The sequence below is a fragment of the Plectrocnemia conspersa genome, unplaced genomic scaffold (genome assembly GCF_051122295.1).
Source record: "Plectrocnemia conspersa isolate PC_06_02 unplaced genomic scaffold, ASM5112229v1 ptg000004l, whole genome shotgun sequence".
NCBI lineage: Eukaryota > Metazoa > Arthropoda > Insecta > Trichoptera > Polycentropodidae > Plectrocnemia > Plectrocnemia conspersa.
Genome location: NW_028277168.1, coordinates 8,284,974 through 8,312,181, shown reverse-complemented (window position 1 = coordinate 8,312,181; position 27,208 = coordinate 8,284,974). Strand labels below are relative to the sequence as shown.

General features: G+C 28.6%; 2 protein-coding genes across 2 annotated transcripts in view; one reads left to right on the top strand and one right to left on the bottom strand.

Moving 5' to 3' along the window:
* LOC148235816 (elongation factor-like GTPase 1) overlaps positions 1–27,208 on the bottom strand; it is a 177,028-nt gene that overhangs the window by 22,864 nt on the left and 126,956 nt on the right. The gene's annotated exons all lie outside the window — the stretch shown is intronic.
* aos (protein argos) lies at positions 570–26,425 on the top strand. Its single transcript, XM_088184107.1, has 4 exons — positions 570–949; positions 24,305–24,429; positions 24,544–24,811; positions 25,379–26,425. The coding sequence occupies exons 1-4, from the start codon at positions 755–757 to the stop codon at positions 25,622–25,624; spliced, it is 834 nt and encodes a 277-aa protein (XP_088040233.1). The 5' UTR covers positions 570–754; the 3' UTR covers positions 25,625–26,425.

Sequence of the window (27,208 nt, the reverse complement as noted above, 5' to 3'; positions counted from 1 at the left end):
TTTAGCGGGGTCCTAAGGAACAACTACGCAAAAATTTATTTAGATAGGTCATATTATATTACACATAATTATACACATATTATATTTTTAATTCATTCGAGCAATTAATAAAAATCAAATGTTTGACACATATTTTATCCATAAAAGTATAGATATATTAAAATGGAATTGTATGTGATTATAAATTCTTAATTAAAAAATAAAGCTATTTTTAAATGTGCCATTAGTTTATATTAAGAATACTTTTAATATGTATTTTAGATTAAAAACATGTTTAATTATGTTGTGCAATTTAAAAAATAAATGACCTAATTATATAACACGATAAAATAAATAATAAGTTCGCCAATTAAAAGTTAATTATTTACAATCAAAACAAATAACACATAATCAATTTACAATTATTACATAACAATAGCAATGATATAATAATAATAATTCTTATACGAATCCACGGGATAAAAAAATCAGTGCGTCCTCGTTAACTTTGGTATATACCTGAAGATCTACCTGCCCCCACCCCAACTCTTGAAATTAGCTCCACGCCAACACCACCGAATATCAGTCGACGTTCGGCCGTCGTGGCGAGAGCTGTTCGTTCAATCTTTATCTCTCTCTTTCTCTCCCTCCTCACGCACGATCGTCGATCGGACGGAGTTTTTCGCGATCCGAATCAATCGAAACATATCGATCGGTCGAATTGACCGATAGACGAGACAATTATATACATTATCGACAGTATTGTCACATAAAAATGTTGTGGACTTTGGTGATCTTTCACGTGGCCTCCGCGGCCATCGCTCTTCGTCTTCCACTGGAGATCTTCCAAGAGGGAGAGGTCCACAGGGCTCCCGTCTCACTAATCAGAAGATCCGACAGAGGAGCTCTGAAGAAGGCGCAGCATCACCAGCAGCAACAGCAGCAATTCAAGACCATCTATCAATCGGGGGTGAGTGTCATTTAAATCATTTAAAGCGTTTAACCATTAACCCTTGACCCGTCAAAGTCGTGAATCACTCGTTAATCCATCTTACGTTTTAATAATTAAAATTTATATGGGTCATATAACTCGCAGCGGAAACGAATTCGATATCACACACAAACACAAAGATAACATTGTTCTGAAATCAACCGTAAAACGAGACGGGGGAATCGAACCGTTGACTCGAGATGACCGCACCTTTTTCTCTACGCAACGCGACGCAGATGAAAAAGTGTTAAATAATAACATAAAAAGTAAAAGAAACAAAGATGCTTTTCGAGTGTCTGTTGATGAAAAAAGGGGAAACGCGGTGCCAAATCGTGTACGACGATTTTACGCGCCAGAAATTTATCAATGAACGCAGAAGCGTGAATGAATTTCGTAGAGGGAGACGGAGCGATCGGGAGCAGAGTGAGAAGTTAGATGCCTGTACGACACGCACACGATCGCTCGGCGATTGAGCCCGATCTTGATCTGGTGTGCGATAATCTTGGAGATGTACACGAGAGAGACGATGATGAAGATGAACGAAAAAATGATGTCATTCAGAGGAGCAATTAGCGAAGTATGAGATGAGATTCTAGCGAGGTAAAAAATCGCATCAAGCAAATAGAGAGCTTTCGCTGCGAATTGACTGCGAGAAATATATTATTATTGCATATCGGTGTTCTATAAAAAAAAAACATTAATTTATGTAAAAAAAAAACATCAGCAAATATATGTGATTTGTATCGTTTATGATAAATATACTACTGTAAAAAAGTATGATTTTTTACTAAAAGCTTATGTAAACATAATAATATAATATATTGTCTCTTTTTAATATGTATGTAAAAACTTTTTTACAACAATCAATTACTCTGTGCAAAATATTTTTGCCATAAAGATTTAATCTTAAACTTGATTCATATTATAATTCATTTTCTCTTCTAATAAGTTAAAATATTTTTTGATTAAATTTTCATGATTTATTATATTTTTCATTGACATATAGAACAAACTTAATAATTTAAAAGTTCAGTTCTAGAAATATAAATTATCATAAATAATATTTAAAGTAATTTTTACGAAATGATTATTTTTTCACTTGTAAAGTAACAGTTAATTTGATTATTTATAAGACAGTGTGTGATTCGTGCTTTATGTGCAATATTGCGCTAAGATTATACTTGAGTACTTGATTTAGTAAATTCATACTAATATAAAAAAATAATACTTTTTAATTCGCTGCGCTTTGTATTGTTGTGCAAGTAGCATTGAGCTTGGATAAGAGAAGAGAATAAGATAAATAAAATACTAGATCAGTAATACATATCTAAATCTGGCAAAGATTTAAGAGTATCTAAAGATAGGCTAACACTTTTGGACAAGGACGTCATTGAGGAACGGGCAGGGGGGGTATTTTTCCCTCTTTAATTTTGGCAGAAAAACGTATGTCATTAAATGCAATACTATTGATCTTAATAAAATCGGAATATTGAAAAAACGACCTCTGAACTTTTACACAAAAACTATATTTTTTTTAAATATGTCATTTCAGTGAAATCATATCAGAATACATATTCACCGGTAGATATATATTTTTACTAGTGAAAATATAATTTATCTAGCAGGTGCTAGTAATATTATATGATTCAACTTCAACAAATCATTATTTATTTACATGTGATATATAAATGTTACAGTGAATGTGTATTTTTCAGTGAAGTTATATTTTCACTAGTGAATTCCAAATACATTTCTAGCACTAGATATATATATTTATAATAGCGAAAATATACTTTAAAGTATATGCGCTTTTAAAATCGTATGATTTTATAAAATGTCTATGAAGCTCAATTTGATAGTTGCGAATCGTCCATTTGCTGTTTAAACCCAAACCTAACCTAACGATATTCAAAAAGCTAGTAAAGTCTAAATATATTTTCAGCAGTAGATATATATTTATATTAGCGAAAATATACATTAACTGATATGCGCTAGTAAAATTATATGTTTTTTTAAAATGTATATGAAACTCAATTTGACAGTTGCGAAACGTCCATTTTCTGATCAAACCCAAACTTAACCTAATGATATTCTAAAAATAATTATAGTTTTAGAACTTTCATTAGGTTAAGTCTAAAATACAAATTTAGTCTATCTCTCATGGTAAATAAGCAGAAGAAGAATCGCATATTGCAATATAGTTTATCTGTACTTGGATATTACACTATGTTTTAAAAATATATTGCCATTCTTACCAATACTACTAGATAATTCTGATATTAAAGTATTGGTTAAAGTGTATTCAACCCGAATTTTGGTCAAAATTCGGTTTATACGTTCCTCATTTAATTTATAATATTAATATAAGAACGCTATATAACCGAGCGTTTTCATTACGACGGCACGATTTTATTGCTTTTGACGTGGATTTTTGACTTTCGTGAACGGATAATTGTTTTTTGCGCTCTCTTATTGGGCAAAATTTGTTTTATATGTTCCTCATTTAATGTTTAATATTATTATAAGAGACGTAATATGAATGCTATATATTAAAAAATGACAACTATTGCCCCCTCATCCTAAAATAATTTAAATGACGTCCCTGCTTCTGGGGATTGCAAAATCAAATTAATTATATTTTAGCACAGCGAAAACTTAAGGGTCTTAAATAAAATTTCCAAAACATTGCTACCTCTTATATATCAATCTAATCGAAGAGCATTTTTTGAATTAAGAATATTTTAAGGAATGGTTTCATTATTATTTTATGCAAGAATATAATAACCAGCCAACCATTTAATATTGTATTTTAGTTGATAATGCAGGTAAGTCATTCTCAATGTGAATATAATAATGTTCCTTCCTCTAGATATAATCAATGGATCAAGGTGAAATATGTGTAAGACTTTTCTCACAAATCAGCGTTTATCTGGATTGCTGATCGACATTAGAAAATTAAAGAAGTTGACAATGTTTTTAGCAAATTAGATCTAAATCTGGAAGAATAGAATTTAGTTTTCAATGAAAATTCTAAACGCAAAAAAACTAAGAAGATGCTAAATAATGATTTGTGAAAGTATCAAAAGCAGTTAATGATGTTATTGCTTGTTTTGCATTAATGTAAGAATTCAAGAAAATGATTACAATGCAAGCCATACAAATTACGAGTATTATGTATAGTATGTTGTATTTGTATCATTTATTTTTAGACTTAAACGAAAACCTTCAGAATTAATTAATCACATTAGGACTTACTGTATTACATTTTTGATATAAAGTTATAAGAAACTAGTTCATACTCGTATATAAAATGATGTGCTAATTTGTCCTTATTATTATTTTTATAAAGATCGTATGTTGCATAATCGTTATTTACAGAGATAAATATTATATGAATAAATCATATAACATGTATTTTTTTGAGAATTGCAACATGATTATAATTATGATAAAAAAATCAACTTTGTACCTTTATAAATATGAGAAAAACTCTAGACACAACATATCAAAAAATAATTGCCTGAATAATATTATGGATTTTTTTATCAAAGAACTTATAATACAATAAGAACGCTCACATATGAAAAACTATATATATGTATATATATTATAATATATAATATTCATTACAATATAACATGTTACAAGATTTCTATCGATATACTGAATTATTTTAATTGAATTATATGCAACACGACAAAAATAAATTAATATCATTTAATAAATCAGTCATTGATTGCGAAAACGCGCGAACACAATGAAAACAGTGTGTGAATCATTAAAATTAAAACTATGGTGTTTATGCATAAATTGATATGAATGAATGAATGCGGTTAAAGTCATATCGTGATATGAATGATACGAGGAATTTAAAACACTATTGGAATAGAATAACGATCGATAATATTGAAGAGCTGCATCCGTTGGTACTCTTGTCTTGTCTCACGCTGATGGTTCCCATGGTCAAGGGCTGGTCGATTTGTATGGGCTGACGAGCCCCTCGTTCGCGCTTGGCATATAGTGGTTTTATGGCGCCTTATTTGCCAAACGATCACGTTGCACACGAGCCAAGTGTTGTTCCAAGAACGGCCTTCATCCGTGATGAACGGTCGGACGACATCGATGCCTCCAAAGAGGTTTGCCCAAAGGTCAGAAAGGCACACGAATAATTAAGAATACAACTTGAGTGAAAAAGTGAACTAAAGCTCATAAAATCGAAGAGTTCATGAAATCGGTCTAAGCTTAATTAAGTTCACACTTTATATATTAACTGTCTTATATATATGTACATACATACATATATAATACAACGGAGAAAACTGCGTAATAATATGGTAATTCGTTATAAAAAATACCACAGACATACAGACACATAAGAAAACATATTTTTTTGTAAGACGTTTAAATATAATCGAATAAGGGTTTTTATGAAAGAAATATTTTTATTTATGATGCTACTTTTACATTCGCCACTAGCATTTTTATAGCATATTATTAAATGGATTATATCAGGTAGTTTTAAAACGGTTTAAGTTTATTTTTATAATTAATCGAGTCTAATCTGTGTTTAAAATTAAGTATAAATATCTTGAATCGCAAATTTAAAAGTAGCCTTATATTTATATTTTTTTTTTAATGTCTGAAAAATTAGTTAAAAATGCAGGCTACATTTTTATAATTTTTATAAAACTAGTTTTATAGCTAGTTTTAACTATCATAGATAAATATACACTACAATTGAAAAATATAAGTAATAAATAATATTATAAAATACGTTCTATAAATAATCACATACATGAAAAAGCAACGTCTTTGTATAAATATGTAATATGTAGAAAAGACAAATGGAATCAATAATAAATTATATGAGTGGTATAAGTCTCTGACTATTAACCTAAAAGACCTGGGTTCGAATTCATATGCACTTATATCGTGTCTGGAAGATCAGAATTAGTAATTATTATATAATTATAACTCCGATCGAATCTCACAGATTAGGTTTGCCCAGATGTTCCTGGTCTCACGGATAAATATCGTGATGATTAATTAAAATCGAGCTAGGTCGTCGTTCATATCTGATATTGAAAATTCTCTAATAATGAGATAATACAGCTCATAGAGAATATCTTATATGTATTAAAAAAAAATTGAAAACAGTTTTGTAGGAATTTAATAAAGACTGAAAACTATTCTGAAAAAAGCTACTTTTAAATGCGCCATTAGCATTTTTATACTTTATTTTTCAATAAAATGATTTTAAAAATATGTATTTTTACAATTGATTAAATCTGATCTGTGTTAAAAATAAGGTATATTAATCTTGAGTGGAGCATTTATAAATAGCTTAATATTGTGTTGAAAATGCAGGTGTAATAATATTTTTATAATTACTCAATTTCTCAATGTCGTGAAGTAGTAGCTTTATAGCTAATTTTAACTATCTTAGATAAATATACACTACAATTAAAAAAGCTAAGTAATACGTTCTTTAAATAATTACAGACATACAGACATATCAAAATGTATATTCCATGTATAAAAATGTACTACATAAAGAAGAGAAACATTGTGTAATACTGCATTAAAGGAATTTTGTAGGATTTTAATGAAGGTTGTAGCTTTTAAAAAAAAAATAGTACGTTCAAACGTTAAAAATATAATAATACTCTCTGTATATAATAAAGGTTAGAACATTTCTGTAAGATGCAATAATTCAGATTAAGTATAATTAGGCTACTTTTAATTGCACCATTAACAATTTATAAGCTTATTTTGAAAAGCATTTTATTAAATTAAATGGTCCCAAAAATATGTATTTACACAATTGATCAAATCTGATCTGTACTAAAAATAAAGTATATAAATATTGAGTTGAAAAATATAAAAATATATTTTTTAATCTGTAAATGTCTGAAAAAATCAGTTAAAAATGCATGTTCAATGTTGTAAAGTGGTAGCTTTATAGATAGTTTATCTCAGATAAATATAAATTGCATATATATATTATTTAATACGTTCTCTAAATAATCACGGACATACAGAAATATTAAAAAGCATATTTTTTGTATAAATATGTAATATATACATAAAGAAAATAGAATAAAAAAAAAATTAAAACTGAATTAGAAACAGTTTTATAGACTTTTTCGAAAGAGTTATTCAAGAATTCAGAAGCTACTTTTAAATGCGCCACTCAGATTTTTATACCATATTTTCAACACAAATGAATCGAATTATACAGTATTAAAATAAATAAATAATTTATCTTTACTGTTAAGCAACCTAATTTGAGTTGAAAATATATGATAAAAAAGTGGCGCATTTGAAAGTAGCCCAACACAATTTTTTAATCTGAAGAAATGCTTAAAAATTTTTAGGAAAAGCTTCTACAGCGTACCAAAAGTGCTCTATATAATTTTCATTTAATAATAGTAAGTATATAATATTATTTTATTAGGCTATTTTTAAATGCGCCAGTCGAATTTATATCCTGTATTTTAATAAACCAGTTGCTTTAATTATTTATATTGAATAAAATAAAGGCAAGAAAAATCATATTTATTTTTATATATACATACGTAGTATATAGCATTTTATTATTTTATTGATTAGTTTCTCATAAAAATAGTTCTTTAAATTTTAATGCGTCACAATATGCGTATCACATTATTCCAGCGCGTGTTTAGTTTATTAACCTTGATATTTATCCTTATAATATATAATATTAGGAAGATTTGTTGTAAACGATCGGAATAATAATTATCGCTTAAACCTTAAATCAAAGTAAAGAAAGCTGCTTATTGTTTTTCAGAATGTTTTGATTTCCTAATCAAATATGGCAGTAAGATGTATGATATAAAAAATATACTTCTATCTACCTAAATACGATATTATATGAAAATATTTGTATATTATATAAATTGCCTTATAAAAACGCACTTCTTGGTAATATCGATAGAGTAACGGAATAGAAACCGTAATTACAGACAAATATACAAAATACGGGATGTGAAAGTCATTACGGGAAGTCGACGTGAAAATCGTAGATTAGCACTAGAATTCTTATTAATATCGCATTAAATCTGTTTTTTTTTTTAACATGTGTGATACACATTTTTTTAGAATTTTGATCACAAACATTCCGCGATGATCTCACAACGATGACGTCCAATTGAGCACGCTTTTTGCTGTAATTAATAAAGTTCTTAGTAATTTTTTCGGTCGGCCCAATCAATTGTACTTGATTGGACGTTCGAGTTTGTTTTCTAAGAACAATTGACCGAGAAGGGAATTGATTGAGTTTGTGGAAAATTCTAGTGTTCCTATCTATCCATCTACATTCTCGATTTACAAGATGCGGTCGGCGATAAACGGCCACAGATCGTCAAACCGCACAGCACCTACACAGGTTTTTTTGTATTATTTTCTTAAGGACCCTTTGTGAAGCTGTCGAACACCTGAGCGTGCGCCGTCATTTCGTGCGTGACGAAAAATTCGTTTTTCCTTCTGCTTTTATTTTTTTCGGATCGATTAAGAAAGACTATCGTAGCCGAGCAATGCGCGAAATTCGAATCGAAGAAAACTGGTCCAATTCAAGATGTTATTAATATCGATTTCCTGCGTGGAAGCTAAAAAAAAAAACGATTTCCGGAATTTCGTTCTATCGTTTGTCGTTCCACGAAGTAAATCTGTGGGATTCTATACAGCGGTCATGTGGTCAACATGTGCACTATTTGCTATTTAAATACTTGGAATATACACACATAAATATATGTATTCTTAGTGGATTGATAGAATGCCAAGAAAAAAATCACATTTCCTTTCGTATAAAATAAATTTTATCGTGACAGCAATTAATGTATTCTTCTGACATTTTTTCATTGCAATGAATAACATACATTATTTATAAAAACTGAAACAGTTTTCAATTAATTTAATTTTAACTTTTGTAAAATGAAAATACTTTCTTAGATGACCTTTTATCCGTATCGTTGCACTAATTAATATTCTCAATGGAATGCAAATAATACACATAAGTTTTATATAAACTACAATAATGAATAATTAAGTGCATTTTAACCTATTTTAATAAGCAGTAAACAGTCATAAAAATAATAATAGAAGCATTGCATTGATCAGTCAAAATAATTGATATTCTCAAATATGCACATAGTATCAGTAAAAAATGAAATAGTGGCAATTAAAAGGGAAATTCTGTATATAGAGGTGTTAATTATTGTGTGATAAACATTCCCTATAGAAGTCAAGAAATCAATATCTTTGACATTTTTTTCTATAAGGATACTGAAACACTTCTGAACCACAACTTAAGCAAATAATAATATATGCATACATATTACAAATATTTTTTTTAGATTTAATGCATCATTAAAATTGTGCTTTCTACGTGTATTCGCATATCACGATTGGATTATTTTTTAATAGAAAATGGCGTCAAATACTCGTGTATTTCATTTCTCTCGTACCGAGCAGGAAGCCCGTGTGACGCCTGCCCTCTGGGCGTCAACACCTACGTGATCGGATTAAAAACACCAGCTGTTTGCAATTAGTCTCGATTACATTCAATACACGAGTCATATCGTTCTCTCTCGGCGATAAATAATAGTAATGCTGTGCATGTGCTGCTGCGCCAATGAAAATCCATGAAACACGCGCGTGCTTTATCAATGCACATATAAGTACACCTCATACTTCGGTATAATAAAATAAATAATAAAAAGATTCGGGATTCCGGACGCGTGTCGTCCCTCCGCTGGAGCACTGTAATGACATAAGATATCGATGCGGATTGAATCTGAAATCACTTCATATCTAAAGCTCCTTTATAATGAACGTGAATGAATAAATCGAGAAATTATAATATAGATTGGGACAAGGACATATTTTTTTTAGCAAACTTCTAAGTATATAGATTTATTTAGAATAAACAGTTCTAGCAACTACACAAATAAAAATCTTTGTTAAGAAATAAATAATCGGAAACGTAACTCATATTTTTTCCTCTCACCTGAAAATTTGATAAAGTATTTAATTGAATATATAATATTATTAATAAATATGTATTTTTACTACTTGATAAGCATGAATAAGTTGACAATTCGAGATGCATGAAATCTAAATAAATAAGCTTAAAAATGTTAAACAACTTTTATAACTATGTATCATTTAATTATTTTCAGCGATTACCTCAAAATATATTTATTTAAACTAATATAACCTCCTCGAGTTGACCTATAAAAATAATGCTTACTGTAATAATAAATTCTTAAATTTAAGCTTTTTGAAAAATTATATTGTTTCATGTTTGATACAAAAACATAAAATATTTTTTTTTAAGTCAAATCTTCGGGGTTCAATGTTTTATGTTTATTAGAGTAGAAAAACCTTGCTTATTTAGATAAGTTGCAGCAGAGGCTTTTTATCGCTTCCTCGTGCAGCTCTTGACATACAAAAAGATGACAAATATGCTATGTTCACAAATTCAATGTGCACTTCATTGTTGGAACGAAGTTCAAGAAGTGCCTCTGGCAATCTATCAGCAAAATTTAATATTGCAAAAAAATTATAACTGCTTCTAAATTGATAGTACAAATATTTATACGTTAATTAAATTTTTTGCTTTCACAATTCTAATTTTTTTACCCATTTAGGTGTAATTTACTTTGACTTTTTAACCACCGATCGAAAATATCGTCAAACAAAAAAAAAAAATTCACGTATTTTCAACAAAATGTTAAGCCTTTAAATTGTTTTTTTTTTAATTTTTTTAAGATAAATTACCCGAGTACCACCAATATAAAATAGTGCTTAACATTAACTATATTTTGGGGTAATTTAACCCAGTATCACTGATCTAAAACATCGTTAAACAAAAACTTTGTTATAAATTAGCAAAACATCACAAAAGTATATGTATTTTTCACAAAATGGCAAAACTCAAAACCGCTACTCTAAATTTTTTTTTTTGATTTGTCAACTTATTCACGTTCATTACAGATATAATAGTAATCAATTAAAACTAGTATAAAATCAAATGAAAAAGATGTGCATTACTTAAAATGCCACGTTTAAATTTCTTATTAAAATAAATCTAGTAAGCTTACTTTTTTTTAAACACATGTATGTATTACTACCATTAGATTAACATCAAATGAAGACATGTCCAAAATAAGTGTTACAAACAACTTAATTTTTATCATTTTTTAACATATCGCATCTTACTTTTTAATATATAGTGGATTTTATTAGGCAGCGAAATAGTTTTCAATTATAAATTGTTGAGTTTAAAACATTTAAATATGTTTAATTATAAAATGAATAGTTGGGTTACAATCAAACAATGACATTAAGGTTAGAATTAAAACTTGTGTTTAGATAAATAGAATGCTGTTATTGGAAAATTATATTTTTATATATATATATATATATATATATATATATATATATATATATATATATATATATATATATATATTATAATATATAAAATAATAACTTCTCTATTGACATAATTTCGTATTAATAATCTGTTTAATTTGAAGCTTTGAATTGAAGTACAATAAAATTTGCTTTATAAGTTAAAATCTAACAACGACATGTCCAAAAAAAGTTCATAAAAGTATTAAAAAACTGAATTTCTATTATTTTTAATAGTAATCAGATTTTTCTTTTATATCATATATATTTTATTATGTATCATATCTTTTAAAGCATATTAATAATTGTTGAGTTTAAACCATTTAATTTACAGAAATATTACTTTCATTTTTAGACATATAAAATAAGAAATGAAAAGACTAAATCTATATTAATATAAATTTGTATTTACGACGTGATAAGTTATTAAAAAATATTTAAAGTCCATTAATATTAGTTTCAATGTCAGTTATATGTATAGTCCGTCCAAGATGTTAACGCTCATCATCGTTGTGTTGGAAACAAGAGTGCGTGTACGCATGCATGCATACATATACAGTTTTCCGCGAATTTGTTTACACCGATAGGAGAACGTTACCAGTACTAAATCAGGGCCGTTTTAAGGGTAATACGTTGGAAATTGAATTAAAAATTATAATATGTTATATTTTTATTTTAAATTATTGTCACGTTGTGTTATTTTGTAATCAATAGAACAATTCCTGCAATATTCTATAACAGATATTCAACCTGGAGAGTGATTCCAAAACTGCTATCATGTTTTTGAGTTAAATATGTATATAAATAAATAAAGTAAGTAAGAAAGTGATTTTACATTATCTACAACAAATTAAATTAAAATAGGAAAAATTAATTGAACGTTAAATTTCACACAGTCACCCTATTATATTCTCTCACCAATACTGTAGCAATGAGCGTTCATATCTTGGACGGACTATAGATATCATAACCAAAATAAAATAAATTTCGAAAATATAGTACAAATGATTTATATTTTTTATGTACCATCACTGAGCATTCAATAGCTTAATATAAAATATATATGAGTTTAAACTATTTAAATTCAGGCACAGTAATTTTTTTTTATTACCAAACATAACTAAACCTCAATTTAAAGATCTTATTATCAAAATTAAATTCATATAAATTTTAATTCCATACGTAAAATGTATATAAAGATGTTTTAGATAGTTTATATTAAGCAAAAATCTAGTATGGATTCTAGGCTAAGACATAGTTAATATATTTAGATATGCAATAAAAAGATAAGTGGGGCATTTCAAAAACAGCCCGATATAGTAAAACTGAAACATATTTAAATAAATTAATAATCTATATTATAAACATGTTTATTGAATAATATTAGTTTGCGTTATATTCCAAGAATTTGATCAATCTATTCATTCATTCATTCATAGAAATGTGATATTTTTTATTTGAAGTAGTAAAATTTCCCTAAATGTTTAAATAATATATTATTTCTAAAGCACAGTATTCTCTGCCTGAAAATCGTTTAACGGGATGGTTCATCATAGGCCAACGGATGAATTCATAGAATCCACATTTCCAAGTTCTAGAAAATCACAAAACCTCCCAACCCATCATTCCCACCAGACTTGTGTGTGTACAATACGCACACAAACACACATGTCCGAGAAGGGGTCATGAAGCGGCACCTAGCCGTTAAAATTAAACGGTAGGTTGAAATGTCGTCTAGCAACCGAGCATCCGCTAAACCTGAGCTCGATTATAAAAAGACGCTCTAGAAGAGACAAAACTGATCGACTGTCATTTACGATGTTACATTATGACACAAGCCTGCGAATGACATGAAAATTTAAATAGTCGGTGGCCTCGCGATCGGGAGGAAATATTCCTAAATGCGCATTTGAACGAAGTAAAAAATGATAATGAACGAATAAAAAGCCTTGGATTTGTTGTTTGGTTCGCGGCAAGGGCGGTTCGCGTTTATTAGGTTGTAAATAAATTATTTTTGGACATGTAGGCAACGGACATGCTGTAGTTTACAACCGGGTTTTGCCTTATATGGCGCGGCAATGCCATACTAGTTTTACTACGTTCATTCATACAAAGATAGCTGACGCTCCATTCATGAGCGCGGTGCGGTCAGTGGTTGTTCAACTTTTATTTTTATGAGCTTAAAAATACATTGTTTAATGATTTTTACAGAAGAAAACATAAACCACCAATATCATAATTGTAAAAAATGTTAATTGTTTATAAATTAAAATTGTATTTAAAATATTTTATGATGAATTGTTAACTATTTAAAAAAAATTTAAATTAAAAAAACAGATCCGCAAAGAGCTTTTTGTCAAATTTTTCTCTGTATATAATTAGCCAAATAATCTAGACTAAGATAATAATTTTAAGAAAATAAAAATACTATATATCAAGGTTAGGTACTTAATATTAAAATATATTACACCCAAAAATGATGTAAACTTATTAACAAATAACGAACTTTTTTTTAATATATGCATATATATTTTTATGCGATTCGATTTTTTCTAAAAATAATTAACTCAATCTCTTAAGTTTATATAAATATTATTAAGTTTACATACTAAATTATTTTTACTAGTGAACGTTTGAAAAAAAATATCAATTATTTTTTTTACATAAAGAAAGGATCTTTATTTGCATTGCACAAATATTACACTCAGGCTACTTTTAAATGCCCTAGTATCAATATTTAATCTATTGCTTAAATATCTTATTTTAATAAACTGTATTTAGATAAAAATATACGTATGTTTATTTTCTCTTTCCTTTTCTAAAAAAATATTTACTTCAATTCTGATAAGTCAATATAAATATAACTAAAATTTATTATCAGTGATTGTTATTTTTAATATAAAATAAAAAAATTACGGACGGAATTGCGTAGTCCGTAACGACTCAGACTAGTAAATCTAAGGTTGCGGGCTCGAGCTCCGGCAGTGCCACTCTAATTTTATTTAAAAAAAACTGGCCCCAGCTGTAGTGACATTTATTAGTTATAAATTATATATATATTACACAAAATAATTTATAGTCATTAATATAGATGTCACCAATTCCCAGACTTTTAGTCTGGTGGTTAATAATTACTTGTATGTATTTATTATATCTAATTGATTTACTTAGTTGAAACAGATATACCCCGTTGTAATGCATTGGGCTTACGCTTTTCAAGTTACAACGGAAGATATAATAATAATAATAATAAAAAAATGTATTAGTGCCAATCTACACTGCATAAATATGTTGTGATTATATTTAACACATATTGATAAATCAACTGTTTTTAGACACATTATAAATATTTTTATAGTAAAAATAGTGCAGAATAGAATACGTTTTTTTCCTATTTTTCTAAAAAATTATGATTTACTTTGATATAAATAAATAAAATTAATTATTGATATGTAATCGCAACAGAATTTTAAAGTTTCGGTTATTAATGAGCACTGTAAGTGATTGTTTAACTTGTATTTATAATATTGAGTAAAATATTTTTTCTAATATTTATTTTCTGCAAAGAAAAACATATCATTGCGCAAATATTACCATCAGGACACTTTTAAATGCCCAAATAATAATATTTCGTGTTAATAAATAAAAAAATATATTTTAAATGATCTGTTTTTAGATTAAATAAAAATATTTTTAAGCAGAATGCTTTTTTATTCTTTAATGATTCTTTTGACAGATCACATGTTTAGTAGAAAAGATATTTACATTACGCAATTGCCATTAAAATTTCAATTAAACTATCCATTTACTTTATGTATCTATAAACTGCAGTTTATTGTTGAAAAACTAAAAACTATAATATAAAACTTTTGTATTGAAAATTTTTAAATATTTAAAACTAAATTTTTAAACACATTTAAAAGTAAAAGCTTTCAAAATATTATAGCTTAGGGAAAAACTGATCTTATTAGATTCCAATTTTCAAATTTTCTTTTCTAAGAAGAATTTTACTATTAGAAAAAATATAATTTTTAATACAAGATAAAACATTTAAGAAACTTAATATTATGAAACATATAAAGTTATATATTCAGCACTCTTTATACTCATAAACATGTATTTATATGCGCTGTACTTAATTTGTATTAAAATACAATTTAAAATACATAAAATGCAATTCAATTAAAATATTCTGCAAAACTATGTATAATTTAAGTATTATATTTTATAATTTTACACAAAGATATTATATTACAAGTTTACGATGGAATTGCGATAGCGTTTCTCGTCTTTCAATCCGATCCACACAATCGCATCGCGTCGACAATTTTAGCCAATTATTTATAAATAATGTCCGCCTGCGAAACGGAAACGATCTTATTATGTTGCCATGGCGTTCTCAGAAATCTTCGGACATGCTCCTTTTTCCGGTGGCATTCCCGCCGTCTTTATTTCCTTTTAATGCAACTTTTTGTCCCACTTCCTTTTCCCTTTCGACTAATGGACGACGACCGGTCGCAATCTACATTTATATAATAATAAATAATCGCGCGCACAAATAAATAATATCAATACGGACAAAGTCAACTGTAAAGTTGACAAAATTATCGTTATACTTCTTCCGGTTGCATAGTGATTTATGCCTCCCGGTCGATAATAAACAAACAAATAATAAATAACATAATAAAAAGGAGCAGCGGAGGTGGAAATCGGCGGAAGACGATTGTGTACCGAAAGTATTATTTACATAAAAACTGTTTTTCCATACAAAAATCACCATACAATGTGCGCGTATACCTGCCCATGAAAAGGTCCATAATATGCGCATATTTAAGAAATAAAGGATCAGTCCGGATGTCCGGTTGTGATTTTGTCTTTTTTTTCCTTCTTTCGTCTCAGTCAAGATTAAGTCGAGACCTTCACACAAAGCCCAACACACCTGTGCTCTATTTTTTCTGCCGAGTTTCGACGTATATGCTTTTAGGGCTGTCGACTCTCCAATGAGTATTTATTTAATTTTTTTAACAATAAATATATCAATCAAATAGTAATTTATTATTAATATTTTAGTTAAAACAAACATTGCCTATAATTTAATTTTAAACAAGATCTGGAAGATCGCTATATTGAATAAGCAAAATATATATATTAAAATTAAAAAATAGCTTAGCTAATAAAAATATAATTAAATAAAATAATTCATATTTCCTAAAACGTATATGCATATATTTATTATTTATTAAATTTCTGTCTATAAAAATATAGAATCAAACTAACAATTTTAGCAAAAATATTGAAAAATCAATGGTATCATATACTTTGTAAACATCGTCTTAAAGATATTGAATTTATTGTGAAAGAAAGAGTTTTCTTCCACATCAGAATCAAAATCATGAAAAATATTTATACCGAAAATAAATTTGATTGATTTTTGTTTATGATACTTTGTGTCAAAGAATTGAAAATGTTCATAAATAAACTACTTCGTTGTATTTAATTGAACATTACATGTTTATCTCGATCCGAGAATATCTGATATCAGATACGAAGTTTCAATTTCTATATGAACCATACGGTTCGTCGTCATCTGGTCGCCTTCTTCCATCCGACCAACCCTTCTTCCCACGCACGCTTCACGCACAAAAAATAAATAAATAATTCATTCCGCTGCACATCAATCGTAGAGCTTTCCCCGGTTCGTTGGCACAGCAGCAACAGCACCACGCTGAAGAAATCCGCATTTTTTCTCAGCTTCCGGCGAAAGTGCCCCTGTTCCGTTAGCCCTTCGGGCTCCTGGTCCGTTTCCCACGCTACGGGAGCGTATGTTTCGGGTTAGCCAACACCTTGCATCCTCTCCCGTTTTTTTCCTTTCAATATTTTTTTTCGTAATCTCCTTCTTCACTTCTCCTTTGGTTGCGAGGAACTTCCCGGTGCATTGCGCCCTTTTGGGTCAAACAAGTAGGACGCACGCAATAAATACCCCAACAAAGGGCTGACTCTTGGACGCGCAAACAATGCGCGAATTCAATACCATGACAATGGAGGATATTGCGATGTATAAGATGGGATAAGTAAACATTTCCGCGTTCATGTAGTTCACATAAGATATTTAAAAAATCAGATGGGAAAGACTGGCATCAAGAATCAAGATCAGATATAAATAATATATTTTTTAATTATTATATATACAGAAATATATAGCAAACGAAAATATTTAAGGCTAGTCCTTTAAATCAGATTTTTCTGAAAGATCGGATTTACAAATCAAATTATTTCTTGTAATTTTGAAATATCTAAAGTTGAATTAGAACGTTAGAACACTTAACAAAAACGCTAAAAAAATTAGCATGATGCTAAAATTTAGTACTTTGATCTTTATTTATCTGAATATAAATGTTAAAATGTCTACTTCATACTGTACAAAATTCGAGCGTAATAAATATATATTTTATCTGATTATATTTATTATTATAACGGGAAAATTCGCGCAATCCTAAACCTAATAAGCATTTGCTTTATACGACTTTTTTTGTTGTGCAATCAATGCCAAATAAAAAAATAAATAAACTCGGGAGAGTCGTGACACGACACGGCCGTGGTCAGTCGCCGGGATTGGTCCACCGGATGCTGGTGGACAGGTGAATGGGATTCAAATAATGAAACGGCGTCCCTCCTCTTCGTTGTCTTGCTTGTTCTCTCATTACCACCGCCTTAGCCGTTTCGGTTTGCTTCGTGAGATTTTCGCTTAAAGGGTGAAACATCCCGGACACGTAATCGGACACGTACGTTGTCTCCTTCAGGAAAAAATCTGTATTGCATGACCCGCATCCAGGTCCATTCAAATTTCACCTATGCGGGTTTTGCGTCGTTTATTTACATTATTATTATTATTAAAAATATTATTATTATTCAAAAGTGCTCGCTTCCTCTCCTCGAGGCTCATTGAGACTCGTCCCCCTTCCGTCCGTTCCATCTTTTTATCTCTCAGACTTGAGACATCCTCCATTCTTCGCATTGAGCACAAGTGCTCCTCCATACTTGTGTTTAACATCATAAAAGGGTTTTGCTCGAGAGCGCGGTCTTCCGTCGTATATATATACATATTTATTATGTATGAGTGGGAATGTAGTATGTAGGCACTCAACCATTGATTTGCATCGTTTCGATTTAAAACTGTCATGGAGTACGATACAAATATTAAATTTATGATGATTAAAACGAGAAACGTGTTAGCTTATTGTAAAAGTCAATATACTATATTAAAAAAACTTATATATCTATAGTAATAATAACCATATAATAGATACAAAATATTACTTTTTTTTTTTGGTAGTGTATCTATATTTATAAGTTGAACGTTGACATTTAATAATATTAGACATATTTGTTCAGAGCTGATTTAATATGTATTAGTTTTTATTATCAGTGTAAGTATTTCCTCACAAGTCTAACGTCTAGACTTGATATCAAAGTACTTACTTTTAAGTAAATCGAAAAAAATATTACTTTTATAAGAAACTAGCTTTACTAAACTTGTATTATTTTAATACAGTGGCGTCAAAAACGCAACTACATACAATAAAATACGATTGTTTTTATTTGAGTTTAAAAATTTTGCATTCAATGAATAGTTACTTATTATATTTTAGTTAAAACTTGACAAAAACATTATTAAACTTTCAAATCGAGTCCCTAATTTAATTTCTGGAGGATCAATATGTACTTATTTTCAGTAAATCATTAAAATATACAAGGATGGCGCATTTCAATAACCTTTTTATTGAAAAAATAGACAAATCTATTTAGTGTAAAATTAAGTTAGCCATAGATTAATTTTTTATAATTTTACAGAAACCATGTTAATTTTTTTCTAATTGAAAATATAAATTTGTATGTAAATTAAACTTTAAATACATTTTATTAGCAAGTTATTTTGATGCTGTAGTAATATGGTAATTTAAAATAAAATAAAAATATATCATCTTCTTTACATTCAAAATACGAAAAAAAATTCGGTCCCGTAAGATTTCACTGTATTGATCATCTATGATCAGAATTTTTGCTGTGCGCAATTTTCGTTTGCATAATAATCACAGAATTCATATTTTTTATTATATGATTAATTGTTTTATTTGGGTTTAAAATATCTTTTTTTGCTCAATTGATGTTAAATTATCTAATAACAACACTAACTTCACTAAGCCTTTCTTGTTTTGAGAAAACAAAAATATAATCGAAATAACAACTAGTGGCGTCATAGAAATAATTTAACTTCAAATAGTAATGGTATATATTTGATTGTGTTTATTAGGGTTAAGATAAATAATTTTAACAGTATGTTTTTTTATTTAAAACATGACGAATCTTTGATTTTAAAATGCAGTTTTTACAGCTACTTGTGTGCTTTACATTTCTGCATACATAATTAAAATATCATGAAATGTGGACATCTCTGATATAAATATGTATATAAGTTTTGATAGTTAAATACTTACATAGATATTATTAACAGTGGGATAATAATATAAATCATTAATAATAGATGGATATGTAATTGTATGTATTTTTTTATCTCCGATTTTTAACAACAAAACTACAATTAATTCCAAAACTAAATGTAATTAATATAAGAATATATATACATAATAATTATATACGTATGAAAGTTTTCATAATTTAATACACATTTTATTTAGACATTTGGAAATTGATCTGAATTTTCATAATTTAAAACAAAGTGAAGATGATAATATAAATGTTTGACAAAAAAGTGAGATATTTTAAATTTGAAGCACCATATCTCATTAGAAATAGCTAACGATATTTTTTAAATAATGGCATGTATGACACAGTTACAATATAAAAAACACAGGCAAATAGAAAAACATGTTGACTATGTAGTTAAACATATCCTTGATGTAAATTATATATTTGGCTTTACTATTCTACATATTCTATCTGTATATTACTACATATTGGTCGCGAGTATTACAATGTATAAGTTAATAGTCATTTTGGCTACTTATATAATACGTATTTTCGCCAGTTTGATATTGACTTAGGGTTTCGCGCTTTCGCGCATCGATGTCACTTAAAATGCATTTACACATTTTCTAGTTTCAATCGATTATTACTGACGCTTAATCGCCGTCACGGTGGTATAATTGATTCTAGCCGTATTTTATTAGCACGTTCGTAATATAAATCAAACGAGCTCCAGAAATGTCCCGGCGGCTTACGATAATTATAATTATTTTATTACGAGCGTCGTTTCCTCGATCGCAATCAAAATCGCCGGTATCATTTTTGCAACTCGCGTCTCTCGAAAGGAGATTATCTTATTATTAATATCATTATATTACGAAGGATCGAATGGATGAAGATTGATTTCAGCGGTTTGAGGTCGGCTCCCGGTGTAAATGTAAAACCGCGTGTGTCTCTTGTTCGTGTGCTCGCCTCGGGGCGGTTCGAAAAATTAATTTCCGAAGCGATATTTGAGCAGCGTTCAATGAGTCGGTTCGGTTGTATGTTTTATTTTATTTTTTTCACCAGATGTGGTCGCAGGTTCTATACAAACAAGTTTTTAGGTTTGTTTGTCTTGCGCGTTATGTGTGTGCACGACAGTGCGTGGTCAACGGTCAGCGGTGCTTAACATTTTCATTTTTGCAACTTTAATTTGATTTAACAATTTTTTATTAAATCGTAACTAGCAATACAGAGGCGAAAGCTATAGTCCTTCAAAACATAACTAAAATAAACAAAACGCATGATTATTTTTAAGTATACAGTGAAAACTCGGTTTACGAGTGTTAAGAAATAAAATATTTTAATTTAATAAATTTTGACTTGATTAACGAGAAATGTCTTGCAATACAAGAAGTGTGTTTTGCAGTACTTTCTCCCCAACTGAGCCAATGATTTTTCTCGACAGTAAACGATTCTTTTTGCGGTGAAGACATAACTTTTGGATAAGAATTTGCCACTCGAGTTTAGTTCGTTATGCATAATAACAAGAGAGGGAGTCGAGTTTATTAAGATCAAGAATCTTCCTTTTTGGCTAGCAAAATGTATTTCATTTAATTAAATACTATGAATTTAAATAAAATTGAAATATTAAAAAACTATCACTGACTGACCAACTTTTTCCCTTACCATAAAAAAAACTAAAAATACGTCTCTGATTTTAAACCAAAAAGAAAATCTAAAAACAGTTGAATCTATCCAGAAATTAAATTATTTCAGTGAAATCATATCTGAATATATTTTCACCGGTAAATATATATTTTTACTAAAATATAATTTATATGGCAGGTGCTAGTAAAATTATATGATTTCAACTTTTCCATATGTAGTAATCATACATTTACATACTTATCATTATTTATTTACATGCGATGTACAAATGTTACAGTGAATGTGTATTTTTTAGTAAAGTTATATGAAGTCCAAATACATTTAAACCAGTAAATATATATTTTAAATGTGCAATATATAAAATAAATGTTCCATAAAACGAATTGTCTGTGCATTAAAGATTAGGTACAACACCTTATGAATCTCTGAAACGAATCCTTTTCTGAAGGTTAACCTTACATAAATACAGAAGCAATTTCCTGTTAAATAGCACTAGCGAACATATAATTTAACTGAGAGCGCTAGTAAAATTATATGCTGCTCTAAAATGTCGATGAAACTCAATTTTACAGTTGCGAAACGTCCATTTGCTGTTCAAACCCAAACCTAATTTAATAATATTCCAAAAATAGTTATAGTTTTAGAACTTTCATTTGGTTAAGTGTCCAAAATACAAATTAAGCCAACTCATCTCTCATGGGAAAATAAGCAGAAGAAGAATCTTCCATATTGCTCCATAGTTTATCTGTACTTGGATATTACACTATGTTCTAAAAGTAAGATTTTACTTCAGACTTCTAATATGAGAGTATTGATCAAAGTATAATCAAACCGAATTTTGGTCAATAGGAGGACGCAAAAACAAATATCACTTCTCAGAAGTCAAAAATTCACGTCAAAAGCAATAAAATCGTGTCGGCGCAGTCGCAGTGGGAACGCTCGGTAACGAGTTTCTTGCGAGAGAGAAAAAAGTCTCGCGCCGCACTAGCGTCATGACCGCATTGAGCGACAAAAGTCTTGCGCGGCATTGAAACGGTTAAGTACCTAACCTCAATTTACAACATTTTCAGTTTCTTAAAATTATTATTTTATTCTAGATTATTAGGCTAATTATTTATAAAGGATAGTTGACAAAAACCTCTTTGCGGATCCGTTTTTTTAATTTTTTTTAGCACACACACATTAACCTTTAGAAGTCCAAAGAATAATATATTATTTCTATTTTTTAAAGTATTTTTGAGTGACTTGATGATAACATTTCTAATATTTTATTTCGTTAGTAGCTCAGGGATACTTTAATTAATATATTACGGTAAAAAGATTTGGTGATGCCCAGTCGTTTTAAAATTTTTCGTAAATTTTGGAAATCATTTATTGATCAATCTGTGCCGGCTGGGTACTGGGCTATTGTCAAAATGTGAATTGTTATCTATGGTTCTTAATCTAAAAAATTTGTTTTTAAATTTACGTACATACATATATTTTCTTTAAATAAAATAAACAACTGTTTTTAAATACAACCGACCGTGCCAATAAAGAAATTTATAAAATCAATAGTAGTGTTGACGAAACGATATTTATTTACGATTATAATGTGTCTGACGATGATAACTTATTTGACAAAAAACATTTGCGTTATTATGCAAAGAATATAATCAAGAAACTAAGGCAAATATTTCCGATAGTGAAATTGATAATATTTAGTGAGATCTTGCCGATGAATTTAAATCGTAAACATTTATTTATTGACGATTATGAATCAGAAAGAAATGTTAATGGATTATTTCAATGCAAGTAAATGTAAATAGTAGCGATGACATTTTAAGACGGTCATTTTTCTTAGGCAATGAATCAGACCAGAAGGATTTTAGGAGTCTATCGATTTTTTTAATTGTTTTCAAAGTATACATTTATTGAAAATGGATGAAGAAAATCAAAAAAGCAGATAATTTATTTTTCCAAAAATTATATTTATGTAGTACGATTATGTCTGACAGAAAAAGTCAAAAAAACAAAAACTAATATTATAGTAATTGCGTGAAAGACTTGACTTATTAAATATGTACTATTCTTATATAGTAAATATCTATATTATGGAAAAAAAGCATTATGCAAAGAAAAGTAAAGAAGAGATTTTTTAAAACGTGATCGAAAATCATATCTTTATATGGAATATTGCTTCGAAAAATATCATACGATAGACAAATATAACTGAGCATTAAGTATGTAAATATGTAAGTAATCATAATCGTAAATTAGTGTTTTATATATCAAAGTAATAATAAAAATATGTTTAAAATCATTGGCGTTGTGTGTATTACAATAGTGAACAATTAATTATATACTAATTAAAAGGATAGAGCAATTTTTTTTCTCTTGTTATTGCATTATTGGGCGTTTTTTTCAGGTAGTGGTCCCAACATATGGAACGGATATAAGTGATATATAAATAATAGAAAAAGATTAATTGTTGTGAATAAATTAATTGGACCACAGTGTTTTGAACCCAAGTCTTTCATGTGATAATCATAGGAATCAATTTATGTACATGAAACTAGAGGAAAAAAAAAGAAAATGTATATTTCAATAAATTAAAATAGTTCATATTTGGTGATACGCATTTGAATTACTTAAAAAACTTGATTATGCTCCATGCTCCAAATACAAACCGACTTTAATAAATGAAAATAATTCAAAGGCATTGTAGAGTTGCAAGCGCAAAAAATCAACACTTATTAATTTACATATTATTTTATCTTTCAGACTTCAGAAGAAGATCTTCCTGTGTGCAGTCCGAGAGCAGTGTGCAATAAAGTGGACATGTACGACGAGAACCAGCCTTGGATCGAGAGACAGTGCCGGTGTGCCGGCCATCACGCGTGCAAGAGGTGCGTGTCATTATATTTATTTTTTCTTTCCAATCCACATCCTAAACACAAGCACACGTGTGTCGTAATAACAATCTCGAAAATTATTATTCAATTTCCGCTCTGTTATTGCAGCAATTTGGCAACTGACGACGGACACACGCTGATAGATAGAACGAGGCACTACAAGCTGTGCGAGCCGTTGAAGAAGCTGCCCAAGTGCAGATACTTCAGGGACCCCACTTGGACCCTGATCTCGAACCCTCAGGCTAACGCCACGGAGCAAATAGTACATTGCCACTGTCCCAAGAACTCGGTCACGTACTTGCAGAACAAGCAAACGTTTGAGACATCTAGCGGACATGTTGGATACCAGTACTCCTTCGCATGCTCGCCGCAAAATGTAAGTTATTGGTTTAAAACATTGATAAATATTATTAATAAAATATAATTAATTAAATATATATGTATGTCTAAAGCGACCATATATAAAATTATAAAAAAAAAATTGGCTAACAATACTTTTGAGTGAATATGACTTAATAATGCAATTTTGCTTCCACTGACATAGCTATTTAAATATTTAAAAATTAATCTGTATTTTTATAATATGATATTTTATAGTAGTATTATGTCCAATGAAGTATTTGAAAAGACTAAATTTCTTAGGATAATTGCCAACATTATGCATAACATAACCTCAAATATTTCACATATATTCAAATAATATAATAAAATATAATACAAATATGACCTTACTTTAAATAATTGTATTAAAATAATCCATATAATCTATAAAAGCACTGCCTATATTGTTTTACTAGAAATATTAAATTACTAATTTTAAATATATTTTTTATATTAAATGGTTGTCATTAATTATCAAAAAATAACTTATGTAGTAATTTAATACGTAATTTTAATTTTCTACAACAGATGTCTCTAACGTCATATTTTTTAATCATTACAGAGATTGAGATGTTCAAGGAAGGAACCGTGCAGAATGTTCACCGTTCGCAAGAGGCAAGACGTCTTTGAAGAAGTCAACACCAGCGTCTTGTGCCAATGCCCAAGATCGTTCACGTGTCCCAGACGGCACACTTCAATAGGCGTTCTGCCTGGAAAAACGTACGCTGAAGACTCTATAAGAACGTATTCAGGATATTGCATGCCCGCGTCAATACCAGTCCCTGAATCAATACAAAAATCCAAATGAACTTAATAGACCTTAATTTATAATGGAACAATCAGTGCCATAGTGTGGCATGTATAACGTTGACCCATAGATTTACATTTTAACACAACAAATTGTACATAGATATATAAACTTTTTTAGAGCTTCCATCAAAAAATTATATTCATATATAAAATATATAGAGAGAGAGTGATTTATTAACAACGATCATTTTTTTTATCAAATGCGACATATTAATATAACATTCCAAGCGTTTTTCTTTTAAAGATTGTGTCATTGATAATGTTTCTTTATTTTTTTTCGTTATATAATGTATATGATTAAGTCAAGAGACTGAAGTGTACAAAATACATGAGGCATGCCAATATCGTATTATCATATAAGTATTGTTTTTAAGTTTCACTTTTGACTAAGATGTGTTTCAATCGTCCAGAAAATGTTTTAAATGCAACGAAAATGACGCAGTGCCATTTAATCGATATCATCGTCTGATTTCTTCTGTATTAGTGTTATTTTATATATTGTAATCGTTTGCATTTTAATTGAAAATCGACTTAATTCGATATCGCGCTATTTAATGTTTATATTTTTACGTTTGAAAAGACGACAATGAACTTGCCAAGATTTTTTAACTGAACCTATTTATTGTTTTACGAGTTACCGATTGAAATTCAACAATGTATTCTTTCAAATGAAAAAATAACAATTTTAGAAGCTTTATTGAAGAGGAAATTATATTTGTGTTTTACGAGAGCTTTTTTTATATATAATATATCGTTTTCATAATTATGAGACATTTATGTGTAATGATGTTTTATATCAGTCATCTATTCTCAACGTCGAGAAAGAAAGGTGAATTTATCTAAATCGTATAATTGTGAATAGGAAGGCTTTGTTTTTTTATTGAAAGTTTATTTTGATTATATATTACTATATATATAAGTACCATTTTGAACAATTAAAATATAACGTTGTGATCCAAAGAACGAAATCTATTCAACCAAATAGATCACATAGTTAATTATTGCATGTATATAACTATTTTTTAAATGTTAAATCACAATGTTATTTTTGCTATGTAATATATTGTATATTTATTTATTTAAATATATTTAATAATAACTTAAAAAAAACATACTATTGCTATGTTGATATTTTTGTATCAAACGTCAACTATGAGCTTCCTTTTTAGTAGTATTGTAAACGGATGTAAATTATAATTTATTTTGATCAATGCATGTGTTTTATGAGAGGAGAAGATAAATTAAATATGTATTATATTTTCATGTATCGAAGGAAAAACACTATGTATTGAGTATGTTATTAATTATAAATTTTGCTAATATATGTTTTTTTTGTACAAGTTTTGCATTTTTATTTATTTATTTGTGTATAATACATGTTTAACTTTCGTTTTTAATACATGAAACTTGTCTAAAAAATTGTGTGTTTTACTTATAATCCAATGAATCGTGTTTTACTGTATATTATTTTTTGTGATACAAAATTTTTAGGTAAGTAGGTAAAAGTTTATTTCAAGATCACAACACAGCCAGAGGGTATAGATAATTCCATCTCAAGTCAAAAATAAAAAACATAATTGAT

Coding starts and splice junctions, on each gene's coding strand:
- aos (XM_088184107.1), top strand. CDS start 755: ATGTTGTGGACTTTGGTGATCTTTCACGTGGCCTCCGCGGCCATCGCT. Junction 950..24,304: donor AGACCATCTATCAATCGGGG/GTGAGTGTCATT, acceptor TTTATCTTTCAG/ACTTCAGAAGAAGATCTTCC. Junction 24,812..25,378: donor TCGCATGCTCGCCGCAAAAT/GTAAGTTATTGG, acceptor TAATCATTACAG/AGATTGAGATGTTCAAGGAA.